The sequence below is a fragment of the Triticum urartu genome, chromosome 1A (assembly GCF_056163025.1).
Source record: "Triticum urartu cultivar PI428250 chromosome 1A, HENAU_Tu73, whole genome shotgun sequence".
Lineage (NCBI taxonomy): Eukaryota > Viridiplantae > Streptophyta > Magnoliopsida > Poales > Poaceae > Triticum > Triticum urartu.
This window is the reverse complement of record NC_141873.1, coordinates 507,974,796-507,995,141: the sequence shown is the minus strand read 5'-3', so window position 1 is coordinate 507,995,141 and position 20,346 is coordinate 507,974,796. Positions and strand designations below refer to the sequence as shown.

At 45.2% G+C, this 20,346-nt stretch overlaps 1 protein-coding gene across 1 annotated transcript; it reads right to left on the bottom strand.

The window, feature by feature from the left end:
• Positions 1-18,314: 18,314 nt before the first annotated feature.
• On the bottom strand, positions 18,315-19,766 carry LOC125537030 (peroxidase 1). Its single transcript, XM_048700324.2, has 3 exons — positions 19,479-19,766; positions 19,226-19,411; positions 18,315-19,129 (listed from the first exon to the last, which is right to left on the bottom strand). Exons 1-3 carry the CDS (start codon positions 19,683-19,685, stop codon positions 18,542-18,544), a joined length of 981 nt encoding a protein of 326 aa, XP_048556281.2. The 5' UTR covers positions 19,686-19,766; the 3' UTR covers positions 18,315-18,541.
• Positions 19,767-20,346: the final 580 nt, after the last annotated feature.

Sequence of the window (20,346 nt, the reverse complement as noted above, 5' to 3'; positions counted from 1 at the left end):
GAAAGTTTTTATTATATCCTTCTTGGATATCTATCACTTTGGAACTAATTTTCATGTGTTGCTTTTGACAAGCTCCAACAAATATAAGTGAAGATCATGAGCATAATAAATTTTTATTTCTATCAAATTAATTTAAGTGAAGTGAGAGAGAATTTCTTGAAATTTTTACTAACTCTCAAATAAATCTAAGTGAAGAAAAAGAGCATTTCCTCAAAAATACTAAAGCACACCATGCTCAAAAAGATATAAGTGAAGCACTAGAGAAAATCCATTGCTCATAAAAGTTTAAGTGAAGCATAGAGAGCAATTCTAACAAGCATGACATAATTTTGGCTCTCCCAAATAGGTGTGTCCAGCAAGGATTGATGACTTAAAACACAAAATAAAACAAGCAAAGACTCATATCATATAATATGCTCCAAGCAAAACACATATCATGTGATGAATAAAAATATAGTTTCAAGTAAAATACCAATGATCGTTGGAAGAAAGCGGGGATGCCACTCGGGGGCATCCCCAAGCTTAGTTGGTTGATCATTTTTGGATAAAAGCTTGGGATGCCGGGGCATCCCCAAGCTTAGGCTCTTCCATCCTTTCTTCATCCATCGTAAGATAACCCAAAACTTGAAAACTTCAATCACACAAAACTTAATAAAACCTTCGTGAGATCTGTTAGTATAAGAATAATAAATCACTACTATAAGTATTGTATCAAAACAATTCATATTTTGTTCTTGTATTATATCTACTGTATTCCAACTTTTCTATGGCAAAAACTCATCAAAGAAAACCATAGAGCCATCAAAATAAGCACACAACACAAAGAAAACAGAATCTGTCAAAACAGAACAGTCTGTAGCAATCTGACTATTTAGAAAACTTCTGTAATTCCAAAAATTCTGAAAAATTAGGACGACCTGAGAATTTGTATATTGATCTACTACAAGTGGAATGGGTATTTTATCGCTCTCTGGTAAAAAATGATTTTGTGAGAGTAAAAGTTTCTGTTTTTTCAGCAAGATCAAACAACTATCACCCAAGAAGATCCTAAAGGCTTTACTTGGCACAAACACTAATTAAAACACAAAAAAACACAATCATAACAGTAGCATAATTGTGATAACACACGAAAACAGGAAGCAAAAAGCAAAAAGAAAATTTATTCATTGGGTTGCCTCCCAACAAGCGTTATAGTTTTACGCCCTTAGATAGGCATAAAGCAATGATCTAAGTTTTGTCATCTTTGTCCAACTCTTCAATCAAACACTTAGGATCCTTCAGAGATTTAGCATAAAGATTTTCAATAACAATACTCCTAGGAATAAATTCAAAGATTTCATTCTTGCAAAAAGGATCTCTTATCACTTCAACAAAATCCGGTTAACACTAATCATCTTAATATCTCCATTATTACTATTACTAGAAGTTGCACCCTTGTTCTTGGATCTACCCATCCTTACGGGAGTTTTCTCGATAGTTTTAGTGGAAGCAAAAGCCGTGCTTAGATTACTAAAAATTTCTTCTAATTTATCAATCCGAGACGGACTTTCTTCCATTCTTTCATGGACTAAGGTAACCTTCTCTTTTAACAACTTAAGCATATCTCCCACTTTTGACCCAATATTGGTAGAAATTTTTTGAATCTTTTTATCTATAATTTCCATATGATTTTTGGTGAGCATTTTCTTTTCAATAGCATCTAGTCTTTCCATAACATGCTCAAGAGTCAAAGTTGTTTCATTAATCATAAGTGGTGGTGAGCCCACTAAATTTCCCATAGCATTAAAGGCATCAAGAGAAGGACACATCAAGAAATTTCCACCGGTAAATCGTATCAAGGATGAATCTATACCAAGTGGTGACGCCAACATAAAAACAATGAAGAAGAACAACGGTGGATTACTTACCGGTAGATCTATTATGAGCATTGCAAATCCTATACCAAGCATCATTTAAATTTTCTCCTCCCCTTTATTTAAAGTTGAGAACCTCGTTCTCGGGAGTGCAAGCAATAGAGGAAGAACTATCCATAATGATAATAACGGCAAATAAAATTGCACACAAAAACAGATCCAGCAAGAAAACGGCGAACGAGAAAGAGAGGCGAATAAAACAACAAATTTTTGTGAAGTGGAGGAGAGGAAAACGAGAGGCAAATGGCAAATAATGTAAATTGCGACGAGATGAGATTTGTGATCAGGAACCTGTTATATGTTGAAGATCCTCCCCGGCAACGGCGCCAGAAATTCCTTTTGATGTCGCTTGAAGCTATGTCGGTATTTTCCCAAAGAGGAATGGGTGATGCAGCATAGCGGCGGTAGGTATTTCCCTCAGATATGAAACCAAGGTTATCGAACCAGTAGGAGAACCAAGCAACACAACGTAAACAACCCCTGCACACAGATAACAAATCCTCGCAACCCGACGTGTTAAAGGGGTTGTCAATCCCTTTCGGGGCACGGCGCCTCAAGATAGGCAAACGAACATGAGATAAATTTGTAGTAGATTGATAGATCGAACGCCAAATAAAATAAATAAGGGAAAATTGCAGCAAAGTATTTTTGGGTTTTTGGTTTAGTAGATATGAAAATAAAAGCAAATCAAAAGTAGATCGCAAAGGCAAATATATGAGAAAGAAGACCCGGGGGCCGTAGGTTTCACTAGTGGTTTCTCTCGAGAAAAATAGCAAATGGTGGGTAAACAAATTACTGTTGGGCAATTGATAGAACCTCAAATAATTATGACGATATCCATGCAATGATCATTATATATGCATCAAGTCCAAGATTAGTAGACCGACTCCTACCTGCATCTACTACTATTACTCCACACATCGACCACTATCCAGCATGCATCTAGTGTATTAAGTTCATGGAGAAACGGAGTAATGCAATAAGAATGATGACATGATGTAGACAAGATCTATCTATGTAGAGATAGACCCCATCATTTTATCCTTAGTAGCATTGATACATGCGTGTCGTTTTCCTTTATGTCACTGGGATCAAGCACCGTAAGATCGAACCCACTACAAAGCACCTCTTCCCATTGCAAGATAAATAGATCCAGTTGGCCAAACAAAACCCAAATATCGAAGAAGAAATACGAGGCTATAAGAAATCATGCATATAAGAGATCAAAGAAACTCAAATAACTTTCATGGATATAAAAAGATAGATCTGATCATACACTCAAAGTTCATCGATCCCAACAAACACATCGCAAAAGAGTTACATCATATGGATCTCCAAGAGACCATTGTATTGAGAATCAAGAGAGAGAGAGAGATGAAGCCATCTAGCTACTAACTATGAACCCGAAGGTCTACAAAGAACTACTCACACATCATCGGAGAGGCACCAATGGAGGTGGTGAACCCCATCCGAGATGGTGTCTAGACTGGATCTGGTGGTTCTGGACTCTGTGGCGGCTGGATGAATTTTTGTTGACTCCCCTAGGGTTCTGGGATTTTTGGGGTATTTATAGAGCAAAGAGGCGGTCCGGGGGGCACCCGAGGTGGGTACAACCCACCTAGGCGCGCCTGGGCCTCCTGGTGGGTTGTGCCCCCCTCGGGGCACCCCCAAGCGCAGCCAGGGCCCATTGTGTTCCTTTTGGCCCATAAAAATTCTCTGTAAAGTTTCGTGGCATTTGGACTCCGTATGATATTGATTTTCTGCGATGTAAAAAATACGGAAAAACAGGAACTGGCACTTGGCACTATGTCAATAGGTTAGTACCAAAAAATGATATAAAATGACTATAAAATGATTATAAAACATCCAAGATTGATAATATTACAACATGGAACAATAAAAAATTATAGATATGCTGGAGACGTATCATGGGCCCGCCCGGTTTAATTTGTCGCTAATTAGTCTGCTGTGCCACTGACGGTCGGGCCCCACCGCCTAATTAAGCTTCGTTTTAAAATAAAGCTAATAGTTAGAACGGAAATTGAAACATTTTAATTAGAACTAATAGAAACGGTTAGTTAATTAACTCACTGACACACGGGTCCCACTGGACCCATTGACCAGTCAAACATGCTGACTGGGTCAGTCCAGTCACTAGCAGGTGGGTCTAGTGGACCCCCTTGACGAGTCAACGGTCCAAGTTGACCGCTGGCTGAGTAGTCAACTGGGCCCCCCTGCCAGCCTCTTGCACACTATTGGGTACACTTCTCTGTGTACCAGTAGCAGTTAGGTGTTTTAATTTTCGAATTAATTTAAATTAGGAAATTTCAGAATATTAATAAAACTTTGAAAATTAATAGAAAAATAATCGTAGCTCAGATGAAAATACTTTATACATGAAAGTTGAAGGAAATATGCCCTAGAGGTAATAATAAAGTTATTATTTATTTCCTTATAATCATGATAAAGGTTTATTATTCATGCTAGAATTGTATTAACCGGAAAAATAATACATGTGTGAATACATAGACAAACAAAGTGTCACTAGTATGCCTCTACTTGACTAGCTCGTTAATCAAAGATGGTTATGTTTCCTAACCATGAACAAAGAGTTGTTATTTGATTAACGAGGTCACATCATTAGTTGAATGATCTGATTGACATGACCCATTCCATTAGCTTAGCACCCGATCGTTTAGTATGTTGCTATTGCTTTCTTCATGACTTATACATGTTCCTATAACTATGAGATTATGCAACTCCCGTTTACCGGAGGAACACTTTGGGTACTACCAAACGTCACAACGTAACTGGGTGATTATAAAGGAGTACTACAGGTGTCTCCAAAGGTAGATGTTGGGTTGGCGTATTTCGAGATTAGGATTTGTCACTCCGATTGTCGGAGAGGTATCTCTGGGCCCTCTCGGTAATGCACATCACATAAGCCTTGCAAGCATTGCAACTAATGAGTTAGTTGCGAGATGATGTATTACGGAACGAGTAAAGAGACTTGCCGGCAACGAGATTGAACTAGGTATGGGATACCGACGATCGAATCTCGGGCAAGTAACATACCGATGACAAAGGGAACAACGTATGTTGTTATGCGGTCTGACCGATAAAGATCTTCGTAGAATATGTAGGAGCCAATATGGGCATCCAGTTCCCGCTATTGGTTATTGACCGGAGACATGTCTCGGTCATGTCTACATTGTTCTCGAACCCGTAGGGTCCGCACGCTTAAGGTTACAATGACAGTTATATTATGAGTTTACATGTTTTGATGTACCGAAGGAGTTCGGAGTCCCGGATGAGATCGGGGACAGGACGAGGAGTCTCGAAATGGTCGAGACGTAAAGATTCATATATTGGATGATATGGTTAGGCCAAGGGGTCAAGCCCATGAGGCTTTAGGTCGGTACAAAAGGAGTTTTGCGGAGGCCAGGGGGCCAAACGCCGGAGACCCTGGCGTCTGGCCCTGGGCCAGACGCCGAGGCCCATGGCGTCTGGGCCAGACGCCAAGGATTGTGGCGTTTGGTCCTGGAGTCCGAGTGGGACTCTTGCCTTTCGGGCAAAACCGGCTTTGAGGAGGCTTTTGCTCCAAGTTTCGACCCTGGGGCTCAACATATAAATAGAGGGGCAGGGCTAGCACCAAAGACAACAAGTTGATCCACGTGATCTATTCATTAGCCGTGTGCGGTGCCCCAGCCACCATAATCCTCAATAATACTGTAGCGGAGTTTAGGCGAAGCCCTGCTGCTGTAGTACATCAAGATCGTCACCACGCCGTCGTGCTGACGGAACTCTTCCCCGACACTTTGCTGGATCGGAGTCCGGGGATCGTCATCGAGCTGAACGTGTGCTCGAACTCGGAGGTGCCGTAGTTTCGGTGCTTGATCGGTTGGATCGAGAAGACGTACGACTACTTCCTCTACGTTGCGTCAACGCTTCCGCAGTCGGTCTGCGTGGGTACATAGACAACACTCTCCCCTCTCGTTGCTATGCATCACATGATCTTGCGTGTGCGTAGGAAATTTTTTGAAATTACTACGAAACCCAACAGTGGCATCCGAGCCTAGGTTATTTATGTTGATATTATATGCACGAGTAGAACACAAGTGAGTTGTGGGCGATATAAGTCATACTGCCTACCAGCATGTCATACTTTGGTTCGGCGGCATTGTTGGACGAGACGACCCGGACCAACATTACGCGTATGCTTACGCGAGACCGGTTCCCCCGACGTGCTTTGCACATAGGTGGCTTGCGGGCGACTGTCTCTCCAACTTTAGTTGAACCAAGTATGGCTACGCCCGGTCCTTGCGAAGGTTAAAACGGTGTCTATTTGACAAACTATCGTTGTGGTTTTGATGCGTAGGTGAGTTTGGTTCTTGCTTAAGCCCGTAGCAGCCACGTAAAACTTGCAACAACAAAGTAGAGGACGTCTAACTTGTTTTTGCAGGGCATGTTGTGATGTGATATGGTCAAGACATGATGCTGAATTTTATTGTATGAGATGATCATGTTTTGTAACCGAGTTATCGGCAACTGGCAGGAGCCATATGGTTGTCGCTTTATTGTATGCAATGCAATCGCGATGTAATGCTTTACTTTATTACTAAGCGGTAGTGATAGTCGTAGAAGCATAAGCTTGGCGAGGCGACAACAATGCTACGATGGAGATCAAGGTGTCACGCCGGTGACGATGGTGATCACGACGGTGCTTCGGAGATGGAGATCACAAGCACAAGATGATGATGGCCATATCATATCACTTATATTGATTGCATGTGATGTTTATCCTTTTATGCATCTTATCTTGCTTTGATTGACGGTAACATTATAAGATGATCTCTCACTAAATTATCAAGAAGTGTTCTCCCTGAGTATGCACCGTTGCGAAAGTTCTTCGTGTTGAGACACCACGTGATGATCGGGTGTGATAGGCTCTACGTTCAAATACAACGGGTGCAAAACAGTTGCACACGCGGAATACTCAGGTTATACTTGACGAGCCAAGCATATACAGATATGGCCTCGGAACACGGAGACCGAAAGGTCGAGCGTGAATCATATAGTAGATATGATCAACATAATGATGTTCACCATTGAAAACTACTCCATCTCACGTGATGATCGGTTATGGTTTAGTTGATTTGGATCACGTGATCAGTTAGAGGATTAGAGGGATGTCTATCTAAGTGGGAGTTCTTAAGTAATATGATTAATTGAACTTAAATTTATCATGAACTTAGTCCCTGATAGTATCTTGCTTGTTTATGTTGATTGTAGATAGATGGCTCGTGCTATTGTTCCGTTGAATTTTAATGCGTTCCTTGAGAAAGCAAAATTGAAAGATGATGGTAGCAATTACACGGACTGGGTCCGTAACTTGAGGATTATCCTCATTGCTGCACAGAAGAATTACGTCCTGGAAGCACCACTGGGTGCCAGGCCTACTGCTGGAGCAACACCAGATGTTATGAACGTCTGGCAGAGCAAAGCTGATGACTACTCGATAGTTCAGTGTGCCATGATTTACGGCTTAGAATCGGGACTTCAACGACGTTTTGAACGTCATGGAGCATATGAGATGTTCCAGGAGTTGAAGTTAATATTTCAAGCAAATGCCCGGATTGAGAGATATGAAGTCTCCAATAAGTTCTATAGCTGCAAGATGGAGGAGAACAGTTCTGTCAGTGAGCATATACTCAAAATGTCTAGGTATAATAATCACTTGATTCAATTGGGAGTTAATCTTCCAGATGATTGCGTCATTGACAGAATTCTCCAATCACTGCCACCAAGCTACAAGAGCTTCGTGATGAACTATAATATGCAAGGGATGAACAAGACTATTCCCGAGCTCTTCGCAATGCTGAAAGCTGCGGAGGTAGAAATCAAGAAGGAGCATCAAGTGTTGATGGTCAATAAGACCACTAGTTTCAAGAAAAAGGGCAAAGGGAAGAAGAAGGGGAACTTCAAGAAGAACGGCAAGCAAGTTGCTGCTCAAGAGAAGAAACTCAAGTCTGGACCTAAGCCTGAAACTGAGTGCTTCTACTGCAAGCAGACTGGTCACTGGAAGCGGAACTGCCCCAAGTATTCGGTGGATAAGAAGGATGGCAAGGTGAACAAAGGTATATGTGATATACATGTTATTGATGTGTACCTTACCAATGCTCGCAGTAGCACCTGGGTATTTGATACTGGTTCTGTTGCTAATATTTGCAACTCGAAACAGGGACTACGGATTAAGCGAAGATTGGCTAAGGACGAGGTGACGATGCGCGTGGGAAACGGTTCCAAAGTTGATGTGATCGCGGTCGGCACGCTACCTCTACATCTACCTTCGGGATTAGTATTAGACCTAAATAATTGTTATTTGGTGCCAGCGTTGAGCATGAACATTATATCTGGATCTTGTTTAATGCGAGACGGTTATTCATTTAAATCAGAGAATAATGGTTGTTCTATTTATATGAGTAATATCTTTTATGGTCATGCACCCTTGAAGAGTGGTCTATTCTTATTGAATCTCGATAGTAGTAACACACATATTCATAATGTTGAAGCCAAAAGATGCAGAGTTGATAATGAGAGTGCAACTTATTTGTGGCACTGCCGTTTAGGTCATATCGGTATAAAGCGCATGAAGAAACTCCATACTGATGGACTTTTGGAACCACTTGATTATGAATCACTTGGTACTTGCGAACCGTGCCTCATGGGCAAGATGACTAAAACACCGTTCTCCGGTACTATGGAGAGAGCAACAGATTTGTTGGAAATCGTACATACAGATGTATGTGGTCCGATGAATATTGAGGCTCGTGGCGGATATCGTTATTTTCTCACCTTCACAGATGACTTAAGCAGATATGGGTATATCTACTTAATGAAACATAAGTCTGAAACATTTGAAAAGTTCAAAGAATTTCAGAGTGAAGTTGAAAATCATCGTAACAAGAAAATAAAGTTTCTACGATCTGATCGTGGAGGAGAATATTTGAGTTACGAGTTTGGTGTACATTTGAAAAATTGTGGAATAGTTTCGCAACTCACGCCACCCGGAACACCACAGCGTAATGGTGTGTCTGAACGTCGTAATCGTACTTTACTAGATATGGTGCGATGTATGATGTCTCTTACTGATTTACCGCTATCGTTTTGGGGATACGCTCTAGAGACGGCCGCATTCACGTTAAATAGGGCACCATCAAAATCCGTTGAGACGACGCCTTATGAACTGTGGTTTGGCAAGAAACCAAAGTTGTCGTTTCTGAAAGTTTGGGGCTGCGATGCTTATGTGAAAATGCTTCAACCTGATAAGCTCGAACCCAAATCGGAGAAATGTGTCTTCATAGGATATCCAAAGGAAACTATTGGTTACACCTTCTATCACAGATCCGAAGGCAAGACTTTTGTTGCTAAATTCGGAAACTTTCTAGAGAAGGAGTTTCTCTCGAAAGAAGTGAGTGGGAGGAAAGTAGAACTTGACGAGGTAACTGTACCTGCTCCCTTACTGGAAAGTAGTACATCACAGAAAACTGTTCCAGTGACACCTACACCAGTTAGTAAGGAAGCTAATGATAATGATCATGAAACTTCAGACCAAGATACTACTGAACCTCGTAGATCAACCAGAGTAAGATCCGCGCCAGAGTGGTACGGTAATCCTATTCTGGAAGTCATGCTGCTAGATCATGATGAACCTACGAACTATGAAGAAGCGATGGTGAGCCCAGATTCCGCAAAATGGCTTGAAGCCATGAAATCTGAGATGGGATCCATGTATGAGAACAAAGTATGGACTTTGGTTGACTTGCCCGATGATCGGCAAGCAATTGAGAATAAATGGATCTTCAAGAAGAAGACTGACGCTGACGGTAATGTTACTGTCTACAAAGCTTGACTTGTCGCAAAAGGTTTTCAACAAGTTCAAGGGGTTGACTACGATGAGACCTTCTCACCCGTAGCGATGCTTAAGTCTGTCCGAATCATGTTAGCAATTGCCGCATTTTATGATTATGAAATTTGGCAAATGGATGTCAAAACTGCATTCCTGAATGGATTTCTGGAAGAAGAGTTGTATATGATGCAACCAGAAGGTTTTGTCGATCCAAAGGGAGCTAACAAAGTGTGCAAGCTCCAGCGATCCATTTATGGACTGGTGCAAGCCTCTCGGAGTTGGAATAAACGCTTTGATAGTGTGATCAAAGCATTTGGTTTTATACAGACTTTCGGAGAAGCCTGTATTTACAAAAAAGTGAGTGGGAGCTCTGTAGCATTTCTGATATTATATGTGGATGACATATTACTAATTGGAAATGATATAGAATTTCTGGATAGCATAAAGGGATACTTGAATAAGAGTTTCAATGAAAGACCTCGGTGAAGCTGCTTACATATTAGGCATAAAGATCTATAGAGATAGATCAAGACGCTTAATTGGACTTTCACAAAGCACATACCTTGACAAGATTTTGAAGAAGTTCAAAATGGATCAAGCAAAGAAAGGATTCTTGCCTGTGTTACAAGGTGTGAAGTTGAGTAAAACTCAATGCCCGACCACCGCAGAAGATAGAGAGAATATGAAAGATGTTCCCTATGCATCAGCCATATGATCTATCATGTATGCAATGCTGTGTACCAGACCCGATGTGTGCCTTGCTATAAGTCTGGCAGGGAGGTACCAAAGTAATCCAGGAGTGGATCACTGGACAGCGGTCAAGAACATCCTGAAATACCTGAAAAGGACTAAGGATATGTTTCTCATATATGGAGGTGACAAAGAGCTCATCGTAAAAGGTTACGTTGATGCAAGCTTTGACACTGATCCGGACGATTCTAAATCGCAAACCAGATACGTGTTTACATTAAACGGTGGAGCTGTCAGTTGGTGCAGTTCTAAACAAAGCGTCGTAGCGGGATCTACATGTGAAGCGGAGTACATAGCTGCTTCGGAAGCAGCGAACGAAGGAGTTCATATCCGATCTAGGTGTCATACCTAGTGCATCGGGTCCAATGAAAATCTTTTGTGACAATACTGGTGCAATTGCCTTGGCAAAGGAATCCAGATTTCACAAGAGAACCAAGCACATCAAGAGACGCTTCAATTCCATCCGGGATCTAGTCCAGGTGGGAGACATAGAGATTTGCAAGATACATACGGATCTGAATGTTGCAGACCCGTTGACTAAGCCTCTTCCACGAGCAAAACATGATCAGCACCAAGGCTCCATGGGTGTTAGAATCATTACGATGTAATCTAGATTATTGACTCTAGTGCAAGTGGGAGACTGAAGGAAATATGCCCTAGAGGCAATAATAAAGTTATTATTTATTTCCTTATAATCATGATAAAGGTTTATTATTCATGCTAGAATTGTATTAACCGGAAACATAATACATGTGTGAATACATAGACAGACAAAGTGTCACTAGTATGCCTCTACTTGACTAGCTCGTTAATCAAAGATGGTTATGTTTCCTAACCATGAACAAAGAGTTGTTATTTGATTAACGAGGTCACATCATTAGTTGAATGATCTGATTGACATGACCCATTCCATTAGCTTAGCACCCGATCGTTTAGTATGTTGCTATTGCTTTCTTCATGACTTATACATGTTCCTATAACTATGAGATTATGCAACTCCCGTTTACCGGAGGAACACTTTGGGTACTACCAAACGTCACAACGTAACTGGGTGATTATAAAGGAGTACTACAGGTGTCTCCAAAGGTAGATGTTGGGTTGGCGTATTTCGAGATTAGGATTTGTCACTCCGATTGTCGGAGAGGTATCTCTGGGCCCTCTCGGTAATGCACATCACATAAGCCTTGCAAGCATTGCAACTAATGAGTTAGTTGCGAGATGATGTATTACGGAACGAGTAAAGAGACTTGCCGGCAACGAGATTGAACTAGGTATGGGATACCGACGATCGAATCTCGGGCAAGTAACATACCGATGACAAAGGTAACAACGTATGTTGTTATGCGGTCTAACCGATAAAGATCTTCGTAGCATATGTAGGAGCCAATATGGGCATCCAGGTCCCGCTATTGGTTATTGACCGGAGACATGTCTCGGTCATGTCTACATTGTTCTCGAACCCGTAGGGTCCGCACGCTTAAGGTTACAATGACAGTTATATTATGAGTTTACATGTTTTGATGTACCGAAGGAGTTCGGAGTCCCGGATGAGATCGGGGACATGACGAGGAGTCTCGAAATGGTCGAGACGTAAAGATTCATATATTGGATGATATGGTTAGGCCAAGGGGTCAAGCCCATGAGGCTTTAGGTCGGTACAAAAGGAGTTTTGCGGAGGCCAGGGGGCCAAACGCCGGAGACCCTGGCGTCTGGGCCAGACGCCAAGGATTGTGGCGTTTGGTCCTGGAGTCCGAGTGGGACTCTTGCCTTTCGGGCAAAACCGACTTTGAGGAGGCTTTTGCTCCAAGTTTCGACCCCGGGGCTCAACATATAAATAGAGGGGCAGGGCTAGCACCAAATACAACAAGTTGATCCACGTGATCTATTCATTAGCCGTGTGCGGTGCCCCAGCCACCATAATCCTCGATAATACCGTAGCGGAGTTTAGGCGAAGCCCTGTTGCTGTAGTACATCAAGATCGTCACCACGCCGTCGTGCTGACGGAACTCTTCCCCGACACTTTGCTGGATCGGAGTCCGGGGATCGTCATCGAGCTGAATGTGTGCTTGAACTCGGAGGTGCCGTAGTTTCGGTGCTTGATCGGTTGGATCGAGAAGACGTACGACTACTTCCTCTACGTTGCGTCAACGCTTCCGCAGTCGGTCTGCGTGGGTACGTAGACAACACTCTCCCCTCTCGTTGCTATGCATCACATGATCTTGCGTGTGCGTAGGAATTTTTTTGAAATTACTACGAAACCCAACAAAAGTTGCTTAGAACGACGAGACGAATACAGATATGCAGTTCGTTCGTCTGCCACACGTCCCTAGCATAGCGAACCTGCAACCTCCCCCTCTGGTCCGTTTGTCCGAAAACGCGAAACATCACGAATACTTTCCCGGATGTCCCCCCCCCTTCACCGGTATCACCTACTACCGCGTTAGGACATACCTAGCACCGCTATTTGCTTTGTCATGCATCTGTTTGCATTATATTCATTGTTTCTTCCACCTCTTCTCTTTGGTAGACTACGAGACTCACGCTGCTGCTACCCAGTACGACTACGGTGTTGACGAACCCTCCTTCTCTGCCGAGCTTCCAGGCAAGCCCCCCCTTGATCAACACGATATCGCCTATTCCTTCTCTCAACTACTTGCATTAGAGTAGTGTAGCATTTACTCCTTTCAATTAATCCTATTCCGATGCATAGCCTGTCTTTGCTACTACTGTTGTTACCTTTACCTGCAATCATAAATGCTTAGCATAGGATGCTAGTTTATCATCAGCGTCCCTACATCCTTGTCCGTCTGCCATGCTATACTATCAGGCCATGATCACTCGGGAGGTGATCACGGGTATATACTTATATACATAATATATGATACATGTGTTGACTAAAGTCGGGTCGGCTCATAGAGTACCCGCGAGTGATTCATGGTGTCGGTGTACAAAAAGAGGGGTACACTTTTGGTACCCCTATAACTGTGCACGGGCAGTCTGAGCCACGGGCACCACCACACTGAGCAAGGCAAGGGAGGTGAGCCAAGGTAAGGCCGAAGCTCAGGAGAAGCAGAACGACGCCAAGACCAAGACCACAAATAGCAAAGGGGACGAAGCGGACCCCCCGGCAAGATCCTTGCCGGGAGGCGGTTTTAGCAAACCCGACAAGACCCTTGCCGTGGCAGCTCGCCCCACACCTACGGAGTGAGTCACCCTTGAGTCCACTGCCCCCATGGGGTAAGGATTCGGGAGACATCCCCGTGGTGGCATGCAGATCTTTGTGAAGACATTCAAGATCAGATACACCCTTTAGAAGATGATGATCCTTGGCGGGATCCCAGCCAAGGAGGACCACAAGGCCCCCGGCAAGAGCCTTGCCGGGGATGACAGCAGGCGCCATGGCAAGACCCTTGCCGGGGCCCCGGCAAGGCCCTTGCCAAGAACACCCGTTGGGCCACCATCAGGCCCACGCCAGCCAAACCTCCACCGCCGTTCGCATGCAGCTGCCGACCCAACCAGCTGGGCAGGCACCTGCGTGGCGGCATGCAGATCTTCATGGAGACCCACCACTGCGCCACCTCAGCTGCCTGCCTGCCTACATGGCACCGCGGGCACCGCTGGCCAGGGCGCGTGTCGACGCGAGAGGGAGCGGCGACGGACGAGACAGGGCTCTCCCCCGTCCCCGATAAAGCAAGGACACCTGGGCAAGACGCATTAAATGCGCCTTGTCATGTAATGCGAGGGATAACCTCACATCACTGTTCCCTTTCCACCTCCTGGTGCCACTGTGGCGATCCCTTTCCTATAAAAGGAGGCCCGAGGCGACCAAGAGGAGGATTCGGCTTTTTGGAGCTCCTCACGCCCCATAGCTAGCTCAAGAACATAGATATACAATCCACCAAAGCAGGAGTAGGGTTTTACGCATCCCCGCGGCCCGAACCTGGATAAACGAACCGTGTGCTATCTGTTTGATCCGCTCTTCTCATGACCCCGCGCCCCGCAACCGTAGTAGGGATTCTTGTGATCCCATAGGTGTCGTTCCCACCGACACATGGATTGGGGGATGAAAGGACATTTGTCTCGACGGCCCTCTGGGTGGATCTTTGTGGTGGAGCGACAGGGCAGGTTGAGACCACCTAGGTGAGAGGTGGGCCTGGCCCTGGTCGGCGTCCACGATTACTTCAAAATAACACGCTTAACAAGATATTGGTATTTGATCCGAGTCTGGCCACTGGCCTATACGCACTAACCAACTACGTGGGAACAGTTATGGGCACTCGACGCCGTGGTATCGGCCGAAGCCTTCTTGACGTCAGCGACTGAGCAGCGCGTGCCGGGTTGGACTGCGTAACACAACTTCCTTTGTAATGGAGGTTGCTAGGTCTGCTCACCGGCCGCCCACGCAATGTGCAGGTGTGCAAAGGGCGATGGGCCCAGACCCCTGCGTGCATAGGATTTAGACCGGCGTCCTGACCTCTATGTTGTGCCTAGGTAGGGCTGCGACGTGTTGACCTTTCGAGGCCAGACATGACCCAGAAAAGTGTGCCCGGCTAGAGGGATCGAGCATGTTGGGTAATGTGGTGCACCCATGCAGGGAAGTTTATCTATTCGAATAGCCATGTCCCTCGGTAAAAGGATGACTCGGAGTTGTACCTTGACTTTATGACAACTAGAACCGGATACTTAATAAAACACACCCTTTCAAGTGCCAGATACAACCCAGTGACCGCTCTCTCACAGGGCGTCGAGGAGAGGACCGTCGGGTAGGATTATGCTATGCGATGATACTGGGTGAACTTACCATCTACTCTCTTCTATATGCTTCAAGATGGAGGCTGCTAGAAGCGTAGTCTTCGATATGACTATCTACCCCCTCTTATTCTGGCATTCTGCAGTTCAGTCCATAGATACTACCCATTTCATTGATACCAATGCATATGTAGTGTAGATCCTTGCTTGCGAGTACTTTGGATGAGTACTCACGGTTGCTTTGCTCCCCCCTTTCCCCTTTCTATACCCGGTTGTTGCGACTAGATGTTGGAGCCCAGGAGCCAGACGCCACTGACGACGACTCCTACTACACCGGAGGTGCCTACTACTACGTGCAGGCTGCTGACGACAACCAAGAGTAGTTTAGGAGGATCCCAGGCAGGAGGCCTGCGCCTCTTTCGATCTGTATCACAATTTGTGCTAGCAATCTTATGGCAACTTGTTTAACTTATGTCTGTACTCAGATATTGTTGCTTCCTCTGAATCGTCTATGATCGAGCACTTGTATTCGAGCCCTCGAGGCCCCTGGCTTGTATTATGATGCTTGTATGACTTATTTAGTTTTAGAGTTGTGTTGTGATATCTTCCCGTGAGTCTCTGATCTTGATCGTACACGTTTGCATGTATGATTAGTGTATGATTGAATCGGGGGCGTCACACCCACACAACCAGGCAGTCAAGCCGCAACAAGTGCTAGTCCCCACCAAAAGCTTGGAACGACGAAGGCCGCCATTGCACATGTGACGAAGATTGGTGAGGGAGAAAGGTCACTGGCACCGCTAAAATCCCGATTTAGGGCACTACGGCAGTGCCAAAACGTCCATGCTTGTGGCGGTAGAATTGGTTGGCAAACCATACTCATCGTTGTCACCAGATCTGAAGGTTCAAAGACCCTCTAGCCCATTGCGACAACCACCTAGCAGCGCGAGACCACGGCTCCATCCGCACGCCTCAACTAGAGGACCACCTCACTAGGACGTAGAAGGTCATCATTGCCATCCATGTACCTACAGATGGGATCGCGGCTACGGATGCCTCGCCACCAGAGACCACCCCCCCCCCCCATAAACAACACTACCACAGCTGGACAACCATACCTATCCTAAAGCTACCACAAGTAGATCACAACTCGTCATCAAAGGTTGCCCCGAGCAGATACCTCCCTACCGCTACCTTCATCGACTAGTGCCGAGACTTACCCGACCAGTGGTCTCTAGTAACGGCGAGGGGAAGGAAGGAAAGGGGTGTAGGGGACGATGGTTGTGGAAAAGGGAGGAGGAGGTGTTGGGTTCCTCCCCAAAAGAAGAGTAGGGACTCAATCATATATGTTATAACCAAATCAATGGCCCAACAAAAAAATATCATGAAATTAGAATGAGTTATTGTGTAAAAAAGCGATGGTATCTCCTAAATAATCTATATCTATATCTATACCAATATAAAAAGAACCAAAGGGGCATATCCAATTAATCTCGGCCATTAAATCATGTCAATCCAACGATCTAGACTGCTTCAATGTCAAGCGCTCAAAACGCTTAGCGTGCAGCTAATTTCATGCCAAATATAGTGCTAATCACATAATAACACGCAAATAATATCCTACTTAATATCCGCATGCACTTAATATACTTCCAAATTAATGTGCATTACACGTACATATTGACTAGTCTCTTCTAAGGGCGCAACTACTGAAAACTAACATGTGTTTCAGGGTCTAGTGAGTAGTGCAAGCCGACGTTATTCCCATGGCGACTTATCAAGCGATCGTTGATCAAGTGTCCATAGGGTCAATTATCGACGGGCCACAAAGTTGTCGGATGATGAGACGATTTTCAATAATATATTTTCTTCTTCTTCTTTTTCTTCAAAACATGGATTACCCAGGCCTCTGCATCAAATGGTGCACACAACCAGACTTTCAATAATGTATAAACTTTTGAAATGTTTGGGACGAACTTCCCACTAGTTTGCAATATTTTTTATCAACAAACACTAGCATTTCGATAATACAAACACTAATCCCTCACAAAAAATTATACTCCAGCATTGAACTTAATAAAAACAAAAAATCCATATGACATTATCCATTGTTGAGGGAATCGTTAACTGATAGCTGCTCGGTTGGTTGGTGAGCAGGGGATTAACAGGCTAATCGGCAAGTTAATCAGTTAATTGGCTGATTTATCAGTTTATCGGCTATTCAGTGACGCTACGAGTAGGATTAATCGACAAATTAACTGGTAAATCGAATGAATTCTTGAACAGGGTTGTTATCAAGATACCACAACCATTTTAACTTCCAAAAGATCTTAAGAAGACTTGAAACAGAAATCATCCAGAAAAAAGGGGAACCAGAATTTTTGGTCTGAAGCCAACATTGGTGGGGGGTGTTCTCCCAGCCGGCCTCGCCCCAGATCCGCGGCCCTCTCGAGCCATGGCTTGTAGTTGATGCCATCCCACCAAACCAAAACTGAATATACTTCTCTAGGACACGTTTCATTTTTGTATACAATTCCAGTACGTCTGGCAACTGGCATCTCAAGTGTTCCATCGTACCGTTGCAGAAAGCTAGCTTGGCTTTAGGTTTGGTGAGAATGAGATGGCGCCAACAAGAAGCCATGCATAATTGTGCATGGCATGTGGGAGGCTGCTTAAAAATTGCTTCCCTTTTGTACTAACGTCCAGCAGATCAGTTGCACGCCGGCCGGCTCAGAAATGTTTAGTGCCAGAGAGGCCGTGGGGCTGGCTGCTAACACAACGGAACACACATCAGATCAGATGCTGATCTGAAAAAACACAGGTCATGCCTGCACCAATAATGAGTCCATTCTTGACCGGATTCCTAATTATATAGTCGTCAACAGCAGATCAGGGTGTCGCCTAGTACGGCAGCGCATGTGATGTGTTGATGTGCGTAGCAACTTTGTTACTGATTCATTACATGCATGTCAGGTTTGCAATTGCATGCATGATTGATTGCATCTACTCAGGATTAATTTATATTGCAAAGGCTGAAATTACAGTGTTTATATATGATCATGTGTTCATGGCGGAAACTTTACAGGGCTGTAACGAAACAATAAATTAATGAAAGAGCAAAGATTTTGGGGGAGAAAGGAGGTATAACAGTAATAATTTACATGGGAAAGGGCGGTCACAAATTAATCAAAAGCATTGCATGCACTTCATCGGTGGTGAATTAATGGTTAACCACGCTGCACTTCTTCCTGATCTCGCCCTGGCCGCCGGTGAGCGGGTTGGCGTTGCCCATCTTGATCATGGAGGCGGCGAAGTCGGCGAAGAACTCATCCTTGAATGCTCCGCTGGCATGGCGCTGGACGTAGGCGCGGGTGAAGGGGTCGGTAAGGAGGGCGCCGTCGGAGTGGAAGAGGCCCCTCCGCTTGCTCACCAGCTTGAAATAGTCGGTGTCGAAGGTCTTGAAGCTACCGGGGTCCATCTCCACGAGGGTGGTGTTGTCGTTGAGGCTGGCACACTTGCTCTTTAGCCGCATCATGTACTGCGGCTCCAGCGTGGGGTCGATGTCGCTGGGGTTCTCCATGCCGGTGAAGTTGTAGAGCCGGTCGGAGAAGGAGAAGCAGTGCGACGTCCCGATCGTGTGCCCGGCGGAGAGGACGACGAGGTCCTTGGCGTCGAGGTTCACGGCGGCGAAGAGCTGGGTGAGCACGGTGAAGTTGGCGGTAGGAGGTGGCAGGGCGTCGGTCTCGTTGGAGATGGACACGCTGCCGTCTCTCCGGCCGAGGGGAACTTCCCAGAATGGCCCCTTGCTCTAGAAAAACGATGATCGAGCAGCAGTAGAAGTTTAGAACTCGGCGCCTTCCACATGTACCGCGTGACGACATTTGCGAAATCGGCTAGTACTCACCAGCCAGACCGCGTCCCTGGCAATGAGGGCGAGCACGTCGGCGCAGGAGACGGTGTCGGGGCAGGCCTTCTCCACGGCGGCCTTCACCCTCTCGACGAAGCCGAAGCCTCGCAGCGTCTGGTTCGGCTGTGCGTCCTTCTCCGCTGTCTTGTTCGCCGAGTCCAGCAGAACAGACCCGTCGCACCCCTACATTCACGGGGATCAGGCCAGATGCAGTGGGAGTAGAGTACACATGCATGCAAATGTAGCTTACCCTGACGAAGCAGTCGTGGAAGTGCATCCTGAGGAGCGGCCCGGCTAGGCTGGGCGCCAGGGACAGCGCCCTCACCATCTCCCTCCTCACGACGTCCTCCACGCTGGGGCACGACTCGCTGTAGAACTTCTCGTGCAGCTGCGCCCGCGCGCACGTCGCCGCCACCGCCGCGAGCAGGAGCGCCACCATCAAAGACCTCGACGCCATCTTCACACGCCCCGAGGATGAGGGTGGCTAGGTAGCTAATTAGTCAGGGGAAGCTTGTGCTGCTGCTGCTGTTGCTGGACTGGCGCCCGAGAAATATATAGCGCCGGAGTGTCCCCACGCCTGCATGTGGTGGGCTGTCCTCCGGAGCAGCAGGTAAAATTTGCATGGTTTATTGAGTTGTTCCTTGTTTGCACTCTCCGGAATCTTTGCCGTGGCAGGTACACCGGCGGCGTGCCGTATGTATAATGGAGGCGGCCGGACAGCCAGACCCAGACGGAAGCACGTAGGCAGATCAACTCATTAACTAATTAGTCATCACGGAGCGGAATTCGCTGCCAAGTTTTAATCAACAAAGGGCCAGTGAAAGCCACCTACTGGTAGTTCGCAAACGTTGGAATCTCATGATCCATTTTTTTTTGAAAACCCACCATGTATTAATTAACTTAAAATGTTCGTACAATCATTCATCACAAACTTAGCCACACAGGGCCAAACAGAATTAAACATAATTCATCAGACCTATTATCGAAACTGAGCTTAGCAATCTCAAGAGCCACCGTATTAGCCCTCCTATTGATCTTGGATATCTGAAACTTCACCAGTAGCTTCTAGGTATTGACCGCCTCCTTCTTTAGGTCGATAAGGGGTGACCTGTCAAAGC